This window comes from Varroa jacobsoni, unplaced genomic scaffold (assembly GCF_002532875.2).
Source record: "Varroa jacobsoni isolate VJ856 unplaced genomic scaffold, vjacob_1.0 contig01007, whole genome shotgun sequence".
Lineage (NCBI taxonomy): Eukaryota > Metazoa > Arthropoda > Arachnida > Mesostigmata > Varroidae > Varroa > Varroa jacobsoni.
In genome coordinates this window covers 23,086-37,090 of record NW_019214566.1, presented here as the reverse complement: position 1 = coordinate 37,090, position 14,005 = coordinate 23,086, and the positions used below count along the sequence as shown (strand labels likewise).

The 14,005-nt window shown below is 39.0% G+C and overlaps 1 protein-coding gene across 5 annotated transcripts; it reads left to right on the top strand.

The window, feature by feature from the left end:
- The first annotated feature begins 979 nt into the window (after nucleotides 1-979).
- On the top strand, nucleotides 980-13,243 carry LOC111271767 (uncharacterized). Of its 5 annotated transcripts, none has more exons than XM_086973025.1 (11): nucleotides 980-1,690; nucleotides 2,613-2,831; nucleotides 2,967-2,998; nucleotides 3,580-3,920; nucleotides 4,067-4,760; nucleotides 5,049-5,276; nucleotides 7,415-7,610; nucleotides 8,111-8,364; nucleotides 8,499-8,629; nucleotides 9,373-9,587; nucleotides 9,713-13,243. In XM_086973025.1, the coding sequence occupies exons 1-11, from the start codon at nucleotides 1,526-1,528 to the stop codon at nucleotides 11,387-11,389; spliced, it is 4,152 nt and encodes a 1,383-aa protein (XP_086829151.1). In that variant the 5' UTR covers nucleotides 980-1,525; the 3' UTR covers nucleotides 11,390-13,243. The 5 variants fall into 5 exon arrangements, with proteins under 5 accessions (XP_086829151.1, XP_086829148.1, XP_086829150.1 ...); XM_086973022.1 differs by having other exon boundaries at nucleotides 2,967-3,076; XM_086973024.1 differs by having other exon boundaries at nucleotides 2,613-2,834.
- Nucleotides 13,244-14,005: the final 762 nt, after the last annotated feature.

Sequence of the window (14,005 nt, the reverse complement as noted above, 5' to 3'; positions counted from 1 at the left end):
GAGATACGCGTGCATCCTTTGAATAAATTTACTTCTAAACAACAGTGAACATTTGGGAAATGTTCACGAAAAAACATTCGTACTCGAACTGAGATGTTTTCAACCGCGTCAAAGCCAAAGACGATGCCACTATGATGAGACAACCCTGCCGTTGCTGACGGAAATCTGTCGCGTATATCTGATGAAAAAAACCTGCATGTTGGCGAGCAACGGATAACAGGTAGATAAAAAGATAACGGCAAATCAAAGACTACACGTACTAGTGCTGTTATCGACGTTTGTCAGCTGCGTCAATTGGTGCTGCCTTTGTATTCGCGACGCCTGATACCATACAGCTTTGCCCGTTCGCTGCGCTGACCGTCCAGTGGCTCACTACGACCATCGTTCAACACACCTATTAATGTCTCCTGGTCGTCGGCTGGGGGGCAGCTAATCGCCTCACGCAAAAAATACAACAGCATTGACTATTAGAAAGAGAAATTGTCACTCCCAAAAAATAGCTACCTTATTTGGTCTCCGTCGTGAGAGCTTCGGTAGCTTTAGCGGACCCACCGCTGACTGGTTATCGGCTGAATAGCTATGTAGAGCTGAGCGACTAGTTAATCAACTGGATAGTAATATACCCACTATAGCGTCCTACCAAACTTAGCGACGAGGTGTTGCATTTGCAGTTGTAGCAGCGATTCGAGCCCTCGGATCGCTGTAAGTACGAAAACAGGTAACGTGTCGCGCGTTGCTGCCGGCGCTGGAGCGATGGGTTATGGAAGGGATACCATTGCTGCAAGCGACACTATAGGAGCGAGTGGCTGAACGGGCAAAGCTGCTCTTACCTTTGGTATAGTAACATAGGTACCAATACTTGTAGCGGTAGTGGGGTGCCCGCATGGGGTCCGTAGGAGCGGGTTCAGCTTTCAATCCCGCCTTCATTCGTCTCACTTTTGTTTTCTCTTTCAGCTGTTTTCAACCCAGCTTTATAGCCCGTTTTCATGTCAAAGGCGTGCGTTCACCTCTTAAAGTCAGCCCACGCTCAAGTGGCATCAGTATGTGATCCCGTCTAATTTTAGTTGTCCCCCTATAAAACCGTATTCGTGTATTTTCAGTATAGCCCTTTTGTCGTATGGGTGTCGGCGTGTCTTCATCGTGTGCGCTCGCCTGTTGTGCTCGTTCGTTCGTATGGTTACGGCCCGTCTGAAAATGACGGTGATTATTGTGTACTAGCTGGACATAAACGTCCCGAAGGAGATCAGATGTTTGAATGAAAATTGGCTGAGGAAAAACAGCGTATTGCTCTCTCCATCCTCCATATTATTATTTATTCAAAGCTGTTTTATATTTATGTTACTCTAAGTAGCTGGCTATTTCCACAGTATTCTATGTGCGCCCTGTTGCGCTGTAACGCGTTGCCGCTGTGGAGTATCCGTTGCGTATGGTACATTTAAAGAGGCTGGAAGCTATAGGTGAACCTTTATCAATCTAAAGCGGGATAGAACGGATCACGTAGCCACATCAAGGCCAAGGAACCACCATGCAGGAGGCGATCCTGCTTTTGTTGGGTCTTCTAGGAACCAGCGATGAACAACATCTAATTCCCGTCGATGTTGTCCATAGTGAAAAGCCGCATCAGTTTCAGCTTACTTCTGCTGCAGCAAAGGATCCAATGTTCATTCATAGAGTGATGCAGCCGCAGAGGGTAGGTAAACTTATGCTTTGTAGATTACCTAAGGTTAGTCTATAGAAGAGCCGGAGTAAAATTGATTCATTAAGTTTTTTTTATATTCACATCAGAAACAGTATAAATATGAAGAATGCAACTGAGGCACTCCGCAAAAATTATTATTTCCAAACAGAGCTCAATTAACTCTAAATAATTATTAACTAAGTTAAACAATACGTTATTTTTTCGCAACAGTTTTGAAAAATTATCACTTACGAGTTTAGACCAGAAAGTAAAAGCCTTTTTAAAAAACTAAGTATTGGTACAAATTTATTTTAATTTTTATTAAAATTTTATTTTTAATCTTATTAATTTTATAAAAACATGACATACAATGCAATTCTTGGTAACTTCTTATTCAATTTAACTTTACTTAATCTCGTAGTATAATTTATCCTTTAATAACTGTTTGTAAAGTATTTGCAAGTGCTTAACTATGGATTTTGTATGACAAAGGAATTTGCGACGGATGCACACGTAAAGCATACAAATATAATACAATTGTAATTAGCTGGAAGTTCGTACCAGGATTTTCTCTTTACTATTATTTTTTTTTTACTTAAGATGATTAGTAACACCATTGTTACATGAGTTTGACATGTCAAAAGTCGCATAATGTGTCATTTCTGACTTTCAATTCCTAGATGAAAGCACAACATTTATAATATAACAATATGCTGAAACTACCCAATAAAGCCTAGCAAATACGCAACAGCAACAAGAGTAAATTTTAAAAAAAATTATTACTTTCTGGTTGTCATGCTTTACTTTTTCCATAAGCCCATACGAAAAATAGGCCAAATGTTGAACTGGACTATAATACTACGTATATGGGCTAATCATTGTAGTCATATATGTATATATATGACTGACTAGATTTCCGTATGCTCGGTTGAAGGCTTTGCCCGTCACTTATTCGCATGACCCTGATGTGATAACTGTGGCGGAAAGTTCCTCGATTGAAGATAAATACGGCCAAGATCCCATTGCCGCAAAACTTGAGAAACAGGAGACTGCCGAGGTATCAGCTATAGGAGTTCGTAACCGACGAGAAGTCCCCACGCAGGAATCGCAAGACAGGCCTGACTACGATCATAAGGATTCCTCATCTGGAAACGTGGTACTTTAGATTTTTTTGAGTGATATTTGTGTTAGGTTTCGTGTTTTTTACGCAAGCTAAAACAAACGAAAGACAGATTGGCAAGTTCCCAACCATTTGGAACTTACTCATCGTAATTTTTCTTTTTTTCAGGAAGATGATGGTAGCCCAGCAGATGGGTTCGGGTACGATCATAACGATAAGGCAAAATTAGAGGAAGAAGTGGTTAGCGCTGAGCGAGCGGTGGCCAAGTACGACAAAATGTTCGAGTAGACTCTCACTTCATTATCAAACAAAGGGGTCTTCTGTTTTTAAAGTATAACACAATTGCGAATAGAAGTAATGTAGGAATTTTTAAATACTGGTCGCTTGGGGACGTACTAAATAGTTTAGCAGGTCAACCGCTAAAACAGATTCGTGCTCTCGCCAGACTAGAAGTATTTTTAACAGTAGTCCATAATTGGTTCACAAAAACATTAAATTCGAAGATCTAAAAATAGTTTATCGTTAAAACTTAAAAAGAGTTTTAGTATCATTAACGATCCTTTATCAAATGCTTCAGCAGCTTTTTTCGCCTTTTCTAGGCCCTGGTCGCTTCACAGCTTTGCAAGATAATTGACTGATACAAGATAAGTTTATCCGTATACAAATTTAGGTTTATGCGAAACTTTTTATTAACTTTAGATTATAGGGGCACTATCAATATCCGTTTTGTTCGTACAGAAATTTGAGCAAATTTACGACTATTTTACTCACACCGATATAGGGAATTTGAGAAAACCGTTGGGAGTGATGACGGAAGTTATGGACAAAAAGGAGTCGATGGGGTTTATGGGAGCGAGACCGACGCTGCATATAAGAATGGTCATGAAGACAGCTACGGAGCCGTTTCGGGAGACGGCACCGATAAAGATAGCGGGACGAGTTCAGTGTCTGAAAATAACTATGCTGTAAACGCCGACGATAATGGTGATCCTGGAGATCGGGGTGATGAACGCGATATGAATGCAAGTGACAACGACCACAGATATGGAAATACAGACGACAGTGGCTACGAAAGCAGCGACCGTCATAATCCTGCTAGTGATAACGATTATGAATCAAAAGGTGAATATTAGCAATAACAAAACGCTCTTCAACGATCAACCACTTATCTTAAACACAGTTGTGGCATTGGAGTTGTTGCCATGTTGATACTATAACATGTCGTGTTATTTAAAATAATACGGATACATCCTATTCACGTATTTTAGGTAGTGACAGCGGCGGTGGTAAAGATGAAAACGGAAATGACACTGGGAATAATCCATCAAAAAATCCTTCCGATACTTCTGGAAGTGAAGCGAGCGGAGACGCTGGTAATGACGTAGGCCGCTATGATGCCACGACAGACGACAACTACGGTGACTTTGAAAAAAGTGACTATAGTAACGAACGCAACAAGGGTTTCAGTGAAGCTAGAGGGGATGGCAATGAGAAGAATCAGGGATATGAAAATCCAGACGAAGGTCGCCGCAACTATGGCGAAAACGACAATTATGCCGAATGGAGTAGCAGTGACAAACCGGTGAACCGAGAAGAATCGTATTCAAGATCGCTCGATTTCCATGAGAAGCCTAAACCCAAACTGAAACCGTATCGGGAAATTCTCGAGGAAGAGGATCGGAAAAATGAAGGTGCTTCGTCTGAAAGAACTGATGATGGCTACGACGGCAAGACCGAAGGCTTTGATGGTAATTACAAGGCCGAAGGGTTCAATGGTGATGAAGTTACTGGTGGAAGCGATGAGGACAACGGAGGAAGCGAAGGACGTAGCGAAGCTGATGGAAATCAAGAGACTGCTCCCGACGGATATAGTGAAGCTGTTCGCACCCATGTTGAAGCTCCCTATAGCGAAGCTGGAGAAATAAATGAAGCGACTGATCGACCAAAAAGTAACGAAGAGAAGTATGTTTGTTTGCTAGGAACGAATAGCTGGAATTACACAACTGACAGATAGCCATGATAGAAAGATACTTTTGTATGAATGGGCCTTAGGTTTGTCTAAGGCTCCTTCTTGAATTGTAGTAGGTAAAGAACAAGGTGAGGATAACGATAATATTAATGTGCACTATAGACGCCACTACATGGTTACGCGTTTCCAAATATCGTTTGTCAAGTGTCTTATGTAGAAACTAGGTACTTGCCACTCATCCGTTGACAACTAATACTGTTTATGCAAATTATTCCATAAAGGTACGCTGCCTTAGACGGACCTGACTACGAGTCCCAGAGGGGCACTGATTATTATGATCGAAATGAAGACAAAACTGATGGACAGGTGTCAGCTGGAATAGAAACCGTTCAGGAATCGCCAACGGTCATTAAAACGATCATAATACCACGAGCGCCATACAGAAAAGGTAGCACTTCATATAAGAATGATTCTGGTGAACCAAGTCAACTCCAAAGGAGACAAAAGAGGTGGGTTTTGTTCAAAAATATTCCATAAAACAAGCACTGGAAGTTATCGTTAATGTTCCACTACTCTCAATAGAGTACTATAGCTAATGCATTGAAGCACTGTTTCGTAACAAATTTTGATCTTTTTATGCATTGGCTAAAAATAGGACGAAACCAAAACTCATATATTAACCATATATCAATATGTTATCCAGTATCGGTCAGGAGTTTTTACGGCAATCTATTTTAAATCACCTCTTCTTCTAATTAAGTTTTAACCAAGTGCGAAGGAAGTAATTTGTGTTATCTTTGCTAAAGGGTACATGTCTGTTGTATGTAATGGGCGTCTTTGTTCTCAATTCGATCACTACACTCACTTCTGTGTATACCCTAAACGCATCTGTATTACGTGTCACTAAATGTGTCTGTGTATGTTTCTGTGTTAAACAAGCGCATTAGTCTGCACCGTTTGAATGAGTGTCGTTCTTGTGGCTGTTTGCTAAAATAAATGTCGTCAATCGTTGATGTTATTATGAGGAAATCTGTGTTGTCTTTACATTATCGTCTCCTTTTGTGTTTCAAAACGTTTATAGAGCGAAATAATTATTTGTAAGTTTTGACAGAAAGCGCTTCACAGGCTGATCTTCCATTACACGACCAATAGTTGCGCGACAACTATTAGGAACAAGTAGGAATCATCATTGGTTGTCTCTATACACGCTTAACTGCGTGTATAGTTTCTGTTTTCAGTACAGAACGCTATCATACAGGTAGTTAGTAGTGCTCTACAGATCGGTAACGAATAGTAGTAAATTAAAGACTTCTCTCTATGACAGGTCTTAAAAAACTACAAACTAAAAAATGTAGATACACAAACATTTTCAAAATAGGGCTAAACTTACGGAATTTAAGTACACTAACTTCAACCTAACAAGACCACTTAATATTTAATTAAACATGTAAGCATGCTTTTCTACGCTAATATTCTCGTCACCAGCTTTCATTTGATTCCTTGGTAACCACTAAATATGGTAATTAGAGATGTATGATAATTGTCGATTTATTATAAAATTGAACCGCTTCAATGCCTATTAACATAAGAAAAAAGAGTTTTCAAAACAAAACTTAACTGGAGATTTTTCCATGTTACCTAGATCCGATAAATTTGCTCTCCTGATGAGTGCCAAACGATCTTCAAAAGAAATATAGAATGCTAAGAGATTTCGCCATAGCCAAACGAAAACGCTAGAAGTCGCGGTAAACGCCAACTAAAAAAAAAAAAATAGGGAGTTTTATAAACGCATTTAGTGGTACTAAGGCTACAACAGCTAAATAGTAAATTAAACATTAAATATTATGGCTACACATAATAGTTCGTGATTCGGAAATACACAAAGCTAGGTTTAATGTGAATGAACAAAGACAACAATCTCCTTAATGCTGCACCTAGTAAACTTTAAAATCAAGTTTATAAATGTCGGACAACTGTCTCTGTAACAGTAACAACGAGGAAATAACACTGCCCAGAGATAAACTAAGCCTGGATCCTATTCATGATATTATGGAATGCACGCTAAGTAAAGGCCGTGGTATTGATAAACGCTGGGCTTAACTAACGGTAGATTACGATTCTTCAATGCTGCAATGTTTTTTTTGTTTCATTATGTAATTCAACTTCATTATAGAAGTGTTATTCACAGATATTGGGTCTATTTATACCTGCCACGGAAATGCAAACTTTCTGTCAACGTTTCTCCGTATAACAGCTACTAAATGAGCACCATTTTTCATTCCTAGTCTTGGATCGGTGTCAAAACGAAAGTTTTTTTTCATAGATAGCTGATACGAATATGTTATTAAGTTAGTTAGGTTGAGAAATAATCAATTCACTATCAGGCTCAACTTCACTATATATAGTCTTGTAAATCGGCAGTAATGCATATGCTCTATGGGAGTTATTCTATTTGCGGATTTATTACAAAAACAGCCAATTTTCGTTGGATTTTAAAATGTGCCATTTTCTTTATGTACGTCGACGTGTACATAAGAGCCGTAAATTCGCTTTTCTCCTAGTGCAGAAATGACAATAAAAACGATTCGCGCTTCCCCAAAGAGTAATGGATCGTGTTAGTTTGCGGCTTATCCATTTCTATCTACAGGGATACAACTCAGGACAGCTTGCCCACCTCGCGAGTAAAGGAGCTTATTGCCCAACAGAAATCAGCGATTTACTTTACGTCAACACCGTTTCAACTAAGGGGCAACAATGAAAGCGGAATGAGAATTATGCCATCGTCATATGATGGAATCGTTACCAGCTCTGGGGTCATAGACGACAATGCGCCCCAACGAAAGGTCCATAATCACCCCTACACCAACTTATTTCAAGTAGTATATACTGAAATATGCTCGAAGTAGTATACATTTGGTGTTGTATCTTAAATCTGATTTGTACATGAATTCATAGTCTCAAATGCAGATTGCCCTTAAATACAACATTACGCTCAGTTTGAAAATTGCTGAGAGGATTTTTGCTTGAGTACATAGACGAAGGTCTGTTGCATGCAAAAATCGAAAACGTTTTAAAAAAATATTCTGAAATAACTGCTTATTGCTTTGACGTTTACGAAAAATAATTTTATTCGGTATGTATGTATATTTGATCGAGTTTCTTTGTAGTACTTGCTTGTTTTTGACGGGCAGGGTTTTTATGTGGGTGTATTATTGACCTGATTATCTGAACTGGTTTGGCAAAAGCATTTGATATACAAAAAACACGACAATGCATATAATAGCATACAAATACCGGTACACACACACACATATATATATATATATATTTTTTTTTTCAGCAGATTAATTCAACATCGAAGAGTGCCACACGGGCTGTAAACTACTCAAGTGAAGAAGGTCTCATACCTTTTAAACAAACTGCGCTCGAAAACAGTTACCTTGCTCGAACGCGTAGGGAACTTGGGCCAGCGTCACCTGGCATGGATTTTGCAGATCAACGATTCCTCATTGGTGGTTTCAAGCCGATGTTTCCTGTCGACGACCCTGGTGAAGGACCATACGATCTAAAGGACGGCCGAGAGCCCTCGAACAGAATGTAAGTTCATTGGTAATCAACCAACATGATTACCATAATGTTATTCATACTAATAAGATAATGCAGTATAATAATAACCCAACATGTAACATTGTAACAGTTACAAACTAAGACGTAATCTTATTTGATTTTAGGGGAGAAGCCCTTGACATACTGCCACGAGGTGACTTCGGAAGGGGCGATGACGATGGTGGTGGAGATCGCTTGAAGGCAGAGAGTATTAGTCCTGCCACTCTTGATCACAATACTAATTCACCGGCCAACTGTGCGTGAAACCAACATAACTATTGACTTCGAACCAATATTCAATAGCTTGGTAAACCGCCTTTTTGTTCATTGATAAAACGGGTGCGAGATAATGCCACATGGAACAAGTCGTTTACTATGGCAAGGCAACATCAGCTTTGGAAGCACTGAATAGTACAGTACGGTCAAACCGTTGATATTTTTGAGACGCAATTGCTACTTATTTGCATTGACAACATAGTGATCATGAACCGAGCATTATCAAGCCAAGATGACCACCTCTTCTCAAACACCAAGAATTTCACTTCTGGCTTTGTTCAATGTCAAAGCCAAACACAGAAAAGACGGCTCTTTAGAGAACTGGTGTAGCCTGTTACATTTCTTTCTTTGCGTTAACGGTTGTTCTTACCGGACGAGTTAGGTAAACGTAGGACCATGTAGCCTCACCATCATTTGTTTTTTCAGTGCGATGGTTTCGCTCAACTGGTTACGTAACAGTCTTCTTAGACTGCGCATAGGATGAATAGACTCTTTGCAAGTGAAACTTTAAGCACAAATTGAAAGAGTTGAATAGCAAGTTTTGTATATCTAGCACGATTCCTCATAGTTCATTATTTTGTTAGTATACAGATAACATGGTATCCGTATTATCTCTATACTAACAAAATTCCGCCACTAAACAATGTCATTAACATCTATAGCGTTGTGTGTAAGCGAGAAGTCTATTTTTGGACACACTGTAGATCGATTGCTATACTTCAGATAACGCCCCATACGGACCTGCGCCAGTGCCGACGCGCGCACCATATGCCAATTTACCACAAATTTTACATTATCCGCTGCCCGCCTTTAGAGGAAGGTTGGAACTTCGAGGAGCCTCTAGTCCTTCTAATCCATCATTATCTGATACTTCTCTTCCGTTATCGAGTTCTTCCCTTCAAAGCGATAACCCCGCACTCCCGCTTTCACTGAAACAGGCTAGTAACATCAACGAGAGATTCCTATATTTTAGATATATTGAATCAAAAAATAACGTCTACAATTCAGTGATAATATGATTAATTCGTAAAGTGATGTTCCGTGACAAACTCTGTTTTTACAGGTCAGTCCGGCTTCCTTCTCAGACGAGCCAACAGGGACGACGGTAACTGACGTGCCGCCGATTAGAGTCACGATGAGTCGAAATCGGGGTACGCGTTACAAACGTGAATATACGCGAAACCTCCAGAAACGGGATATTCACCAACATACATACGGGAAACACAATAGTCGGAAGACACACAAAGCCACAACACCTAGTAGACCGGTGTATCGCAAGCAATTTTATTGGGCACCTGTTGGGACCGTAACCCAACACCAGCAGTCCCAACTTGCAAAACCGCCTCGACGAGCTCGCAGAAGTACTGCTGGAGCCAAGATTTATAGTGTCGAGGTCTTTCAACCGAAGAAAACTTTATTCCATACCCAAAACGTATCATCATTGAAAGTAGACAGCACGGAGCCGAAAATGTTCTCTGATGGCAAGAACGTACCGAAGACGATCGCAAGATCCAAAAGTAGTGCGTACAGAAAAAAAAAGTTTTACAGAAGTTCTGAATCAGACGAAAATTGCAGGCTTAGTGCTGAAGAGAGTCGTATCCAGTCATCTGCTGTGGCTTCACCAAGATCCAAAGTTGTTGATTTAAAGGTATCTGTTAGCATGAAATCGACTAGTACAAAAGGTTCAAGAAAACGGCCGAATTCCGCGACCGAATCAATTATTACTGCTGGTACGAGCAACGAGGAAGCAATGTGGGGCTTACAGCTAGCTAAAAAGAAAGCCAGTGACAAAAAACAATCTAAAATTATGATTATTAATAATGGAGAAGTACAAATGAAAGCACCGCTATTTATTGCTGCGCCGACTCCAAAACCCGTAAAAGGTATTTTGCAACGGCTCGGCTTTAGCCGTACTATGCCAGCGAAGGGTTTCGAAAAACAAATAGCTTCGGATATCCTTGGAAGTCTCGAAAACAAGGAGCAGATGATTTTCTATCCTGACGAGACAGAGCATAGTGCAGGGAAAGACGAAATGCAGGATAAACCTTACCGGAGAAAGAGACATTCAAGGAAAAAATACCGCACAAATCGTTTTCAACCTACACATCATCGTGACGACGATTCCAGGGAAAAATTTAGACCAATGTTTGACGGCAATGGAGAGGAACCTTGGAATCCTATTGAGATAACAGCTCGTACAAAACCGGTAAAATTATTAGTTTTGCCGTCAAGCCGCAAAGAACCGGAGAAGCAAGCCAATGAACGACTAGAAATCATCTATAAATACCCTCGGGGCTCGCGACAGGTATACCGTGAATACCGACCTAGCCATAGCAATGGTCGCGTCAAAGAGCGAATTGTAGTGTATCGTAACAGTTTTAGCGATCATGTCGTAGCTTTTCCAGGTAAACACGATCAAAAGCATGACATTAATACAGATAAAATCTTCATGAAGAGATCCGAAGACCCCAAGATTAAGATTATAGCTTTGCGAAAGGAGGATTTAGCCCCACAGAGACCAACCAGCGATCCTGGTCGTTTTAATATTTCAACACCGTACGACATGAAAAAAGGTTTTGTCATCTTGGGTAAACCACTTGATGGTGGGGGTCCTATGGGAGCAGGCCGACTTGTGCGAAAGGCGAGATTAAATGGACGAACAGTCGACTTGGTCAAAAAGCCCGAATCCGGTTTTGCCGAGATCACGGTCTCGTCAATGATTAGGGTTAACGGAGATTGAAAAGCGTCTTAGATCGACATCAATGTTGTCAGCAGATTGTATTTAGCATAGTTATAGAGTTATAAGGGTAAAAAGGCCCAAAATATCTGTTATAACCCCTGCGTTAATCAACCATTACATTTCAATATAATCGTCATTAATTCGCGGCGTAATTATATTGCTAATATGCTCAAATTAAGCCTAAGTAAATCTGATCAATATACTGACAGAGCCTTAAAAATTAATTTAAGAGCCGTGCGTAACCTACTGCCACTATTCGAATAAAACCGCGTAAAAGTTAAGCGACAATTTTAAATTAAGCGTACAATATAGAAAAGTCAGCGGGTCTGAAAGTTCCCACAGGTTTACTCACATGGCCTTGTGAATGTTGGCAAAGATCAAAGTACAAAGGCAGAGGACACTATATGATTATATGATGAGGCAGTATTAAATGTTTTACGTTACCAACTAGCTTCAGCCTAGCAAAGAAGATCTAATAAATAAGATAATCTACTCTGGTTAATTATGTTTGCTGTGCAAACGTCGCGTTCTATTCAATACTGCTTACTTTCATCTTCAACTGTATTTACTCACTTTAGTGTATTATTCATCCTAATAAACAAAGGTTTTAGGACTGTTTGTACGCCTTACTACTTTTAGAAGCCCATGTTTACGTCGAAATTTATTGATAACTTTGAAGAATGACAACGCATTCGAACTACTGCGCTGGTCGACAGGAAAATAACAGTAGGGAGTATTATATAAAACGTGTTTAATTAACTTTTAATTAATATATTTGTGTTAGTGTCACGTTGTTCATAAATAATCTGCATTTATAAAGTCCATTCAGCTGTCGTCTAACATCGACCAGATTTGCCCACGGTTTGTCTTAGCTTCTACCCTTACTATAACTTAACTTTTAAAATTAGCGTCACCAACCGAATGGCTCATATCACATTAAACACGTTTCGACAGGACGCGTTCTAACAGAATCGATATTAACAACTTGTCCTGCCTACTTAGTAAGATGTATACGATGAGATTCGCCTTTATTTCTTATACTGCGAACCTTTCTTGGAAGAATGACCTTTCAATATCAATCGCCAGCTGAAGAACTGGGAAGGTATTTAGGCATTGTTAGATGAGTTGATGGAGTGTTAGGGTATTTAGAAAACAAGCAAATTTTCCATAGAGTTTTGGCAAGAAAATATTCATTCGAATATATTCTAGAGAAATAAATATCACTTTCGAGATGGGATAATACTGATTCTCAAAAACAGTGTTACCTGTATATATAAATTAGCTCTATTTTTTTGTATATTTATGTGTATTATTATTATTACGACGGGACGAGCATTACGCATCTGTTGAAATGATACAGAGATAAAACGAGGATTTCTCTAAGTCTGACGATTTTTAAGAATAGTTTCGACTTCGATACAATGATGTTTTATTTCTAATTATTTTCCAATTGTATGCTATTTATTTATTAGGCTGGCGATGTTACTGTATATATATATAGGAAGGTTTAGAGAACTTAGAAAACCGAAAGCGTTAAACGACGACCATAAGTTTGATGTCATCCCGCGGCTGCCTATTTACATTACAATGTAACTCCATTTTCCTTTTGGTCAATAAATATCGCAAAAACCTAATTCCTAACTACACGAAAAATTTACAACGACGAGGAAGTTAGTCAAATATATTATGATAATAATATGTTTCATTGACAAACTTGCAACTACAAAAGCGCATCAGTTTGTACCTGTTTCACAGGACTAGAATCTAAAACCTTATAGTTTTGAGATACTAACACTCCCGTTTACTTTATTACACTGAAAATAAAATATGAAGTACTGTACAGGTATTACCAAATTATGTATCTTGTTTAATATGACTTTTTGATTCGCAGTTTATCTCGCGAAAATATTTTCTAATATTTTTTTCAGTTTCGGAAAAAAACTCGCGAATTCTAGACCGCTAACTTTAATTTAAAAACGTTTATCTCTGGGCAGTATCTATTTGTTATTACATTCTGTTTTCTGAATAAAAATATAAAAATCCTTTATTATCACCTTATGTATATTGGGGGACAGTTATCTTAGTTTTTAGTTTGTCTTTACTTATAAACGTGTTACCAAGGGGACAGTAGTCGCATGGAATAAAGATTTTAGCAGTTTTGACTGCGACCAAGATCTGAAACAAAAAGTTCTTAAAAAATTATTTTTTTTTATTATAAAAGAAAGAACAACTGGGAACGGATAAGTTCCCTCATACAAACCAGAGTCCTTTTGTATTAGATTAGTCTGTTTACATTACTAGTCTCCATTGGATGATGATGTGATTATCAATCAGTACGAGAAGAGTGCTACACTAGACATCGTATGATGGTTTCGGTCTCAGCTAAGTTGACTCTTTACTAGGATATCCGTAATTCAGCTGATACAAGTCCAAACCAATCGTAGCACGTGACTTTAGTGATATATAGTAAGCACACAGACGTGATCGCTCTACTTTTTGTAAGAAAAATCAGACTGCGGTCAGTTACAGCTCTACTTGAGTCATATGACATTAACGTAGATCAGAACTTGCAGTCTTGAAGGACAACAGAATGGTTAACAAAGGTTTTGAGCTATG

Excerpts from the sequence above, each read along its gene's own strand:
- LOC111271767 (XM_022852751.2), top strand. The coding sequence starts at position 1,526 with ATGCAGGAGGCGATCCTGCTTTTGTTGGGTCTTCTAGGAACCAGCGAT. Across the intron at positions 4,761-5,048 it reads CCAAAAAGTAACGAAGAGAA|GTACGCTGCCTTAGACGGAC; the intron begins GTATGTTTGTTT and ends TATTCCATAAAG. Across the intron at positions 9,588-9,712 it reads TCCCGCTTTCACTGAAACAG|GTCAGTCCGGCTTCCTTCTC; the intron begins GCTAGTAACATC and ends CTGTTTTTACAG.